At 51.2% G+C, this 2,526-nt stretch overlaps 1 protein-coding gene across 1 annotated transcript; it reads right to left on the bottom strand.

Annotated features, from left to right (window-relative positions):
* Window positions 1-216: 216 nt before the first annotated feature.
* On the bottom strand, window positions 217-2,526 carry LOC127873036 (uncharacterized). Its single transcript, XM_052416619.1, has one exon. The coding sequence runs from the start codon at window positions 2,524-2,526 to the stop codon at window positions 454-456; it is 2,073 nt and encodes a 690-aa protein (XP_052272579.1). The 3' UTR covers window positions 217-453.

The following is a 2,526-nucleotide window of genomic DNA, read 5'->3' as shown; positions in this document are numbered from 1 at the left end:
GGAACCCGGTCGTGTTGATAGTGTTTAATCGAGACCCAGAAGTTGACTAATACGAAACACTGCCGTCGGACCGTAGGTAATCGTATCTGAAGTGGAGATCAGACCGTGTGAGATCGAGGCAACTGTAACTAACTAATCGCAAACGGGTTTAAACTGAGCGCAAAGCAGCGGATCATAACGTATGGACAATATTCGTATAGTATTTAAGACTGCAATCTCAGCGAAATGCCACATTGAGTTACGTAACGCCTATCGTAGCGCTCGTGTCGCACGACAGAGGGAATGTAGCATAACTTAACAGAATTGAAACTCGACCCGTTGCAAAACCGAGTAGTTCGTTAATACCATTTATAGAATGCTGTGGCAATTTATGGTTCATCACAAACACATACGGTACTCTAAACGCTATGCTCCATACAACCGCATAGCGCACCATTAAACGTGTCTCCGGTTTCAGAACCGCCGCACGTGACACAGCAGGCAGTTCTTGTGCTTCCTCTCCTTCACGTACGGCAGTAGAAAACGTGCCACTTCCGGGTAGTGTATGTCGCTGTCGTCGAGGTTCCGCACGAGCAGCTGCAGATTCTCAATGGCCTGTTGGCGGTGGACGGGGCGATGGATGCTGTTATAGGAAAGCGCCAACAGAAAGTAAGCGTATACTATAGCGTCCACAAACACGAAACCCTTGTGGTCCGTGTCGTCATCCGTTATTGCTTCCCGATCTTTCAGCATTTGTATGGCCTCGGGAGCGAACGGGACCTCCCACGGACCGAAAATAAGCTCAAGTGCGGCCCATTCCATTATTGACGGAGCGTTACCTAGCAGCGAGGTCACTGAACGATGCTTCCGAAGTGTCTGCGGTCGCTTGCACGATTTTATCCTTCGGGTTTTGTCGCCGGTTGTGTTGACAATATATTCATTGAACTGTCGAAGAAGTTGCATGATGATCTTGATTGATTCATCGTAGTTCTCTGTCATGTAATGAAACGTGGCCAGTTTCAGTTTTGTAGCGGCTGCGTCCACGCCAACGGCGTCCTCCAGATATTTCTGGCCAGTAGGAATTAGAGTCTGCGAGCCGCCTTTCCGGTTGTACGGGTAGGTGCCTGACAAACCGAGATAGCTAAGACCAAGGTGACATTTTATCATAAGCTTAATGATACCAGTCGTCGGAACGTCCGGGAAATGCACCGGATCCCGCATCGTGGGATACTCCAGAAACATCGTGATAGCGTCGATAGTTGCTTGTAGGTCTTGACGTTCCGTAAGTCGCAGAACGACGCGGATGGTTGCGTTGAACATCGTATATACTCGTTCGACCATCGAGACGTCTCGCTCGCAGCCCTCGACGCCCCAGTGTGTGTCAAAGCAGTCGCAGCGTACCTGGATCTTGTGTCTGGAAAGCAGCATGTTCATGTTCGGTGGCAGACATTGCAGGACGCACTGCCAGCCTGTCTCGAGAAGACCCGTCACTATGGATACAAGACGGATCCTCGAATCGCCCTGAAGCCGCGGGTGGAACAGGTTGTGACTGGGGATAAAGTAGTGAGGAAGACTGCCGTCTTCGAGGGATTGTAACAGCTTCTGGAGACATCCGACAAAGCATGATGATAGCTTCTCCTTCGTCCATTCCGTGGGATGAGTGCTCTCGACCATGTGAAGCATGATCGTTTTCACGTGATACGAAGTGATTGTTTCAATCACGGCTGGGTTGATTACGTACCCTACAATCATCTTCAGCAGAAAGTAACACTGAAGCTGCGTTGTATTGAATGTACGAATAAGAAGCTTTTCTGCAAGAGAAAAGGACCATCGCCATTCGATGTGCTTGTTGGGACTTTGCGAGTTGCCGATGGGGACCACGTGACATCCGTGTTGGAGAATGAACTTCTTTAGTTCGACCGTGGGCCACACGTATCTTCGGACCCGGAAAGCCCACTCACGTGCAGCAATAGGCCACACCGGCGAATGTATGCAGAGAATCGGCTGAACAGTACCGCGGATTATGCCTGCGATCGCTGGCGGACTCACGATACCGGTACCGTTTCGACTGTAGGAATCCATCAACAGTTTGCCTGCCAAAATCATTCGTCCTTGTTCGTCGGCAATGCAGCAACTCGGTGTTGGCATAATTGACCGGCTGGGTCCGGTCCCCATAAATACGCACTGCAGCCTCACGTATGACGGATGGTACGTCTGTATGACCTTGAACAAGTGCACGTCGGACGCCGGACTCTCCGACTGCCGCTGCGGCGCTATACGCGTTCCCGACAGCGTCATCATAATGTTGCAATCGGAGCCCAGGCGTTCTAGGGCGACGCCCTCCGCGCTGCTACCGACGCAAATAGCGTGAAACATGAAGTCAACGTCGGAGCCATAGTTGGCGATACCTTCCAGCGAGAAAAGGGAGTTGGTGTAGTCGTTGAGCCAGTTCCGGTGCTTGATGTCCTCCGTGGAGACCCCGACCTCGCAACAAAGCTCGTACAAATGTAAGGAGTCACGCTCCGTCTGTTCTACGCCGTTCCACAT

This window comes from Dreissena polymorpha, chromosome 1 (genome assembly GCF_020536995.1).
Source record: "Dreissena polymorpha isolate Duluth1 chromosome 1, UMN_Dpol_1.0, whole genome shotgun sequence".
In the NCBI taxonomy this organism is placed as follows: Eukaryota; Metazoa; Mollusca; class Bivalvia; order Myida; family Dreissenidae; genus Dreissena; species Dreissena polymorpha.
The sequence above is the reverse complement of the archived record's forward strand: the minus strand, read 5'-3'. Positions and strand labels throughout refer to the sequence as shown.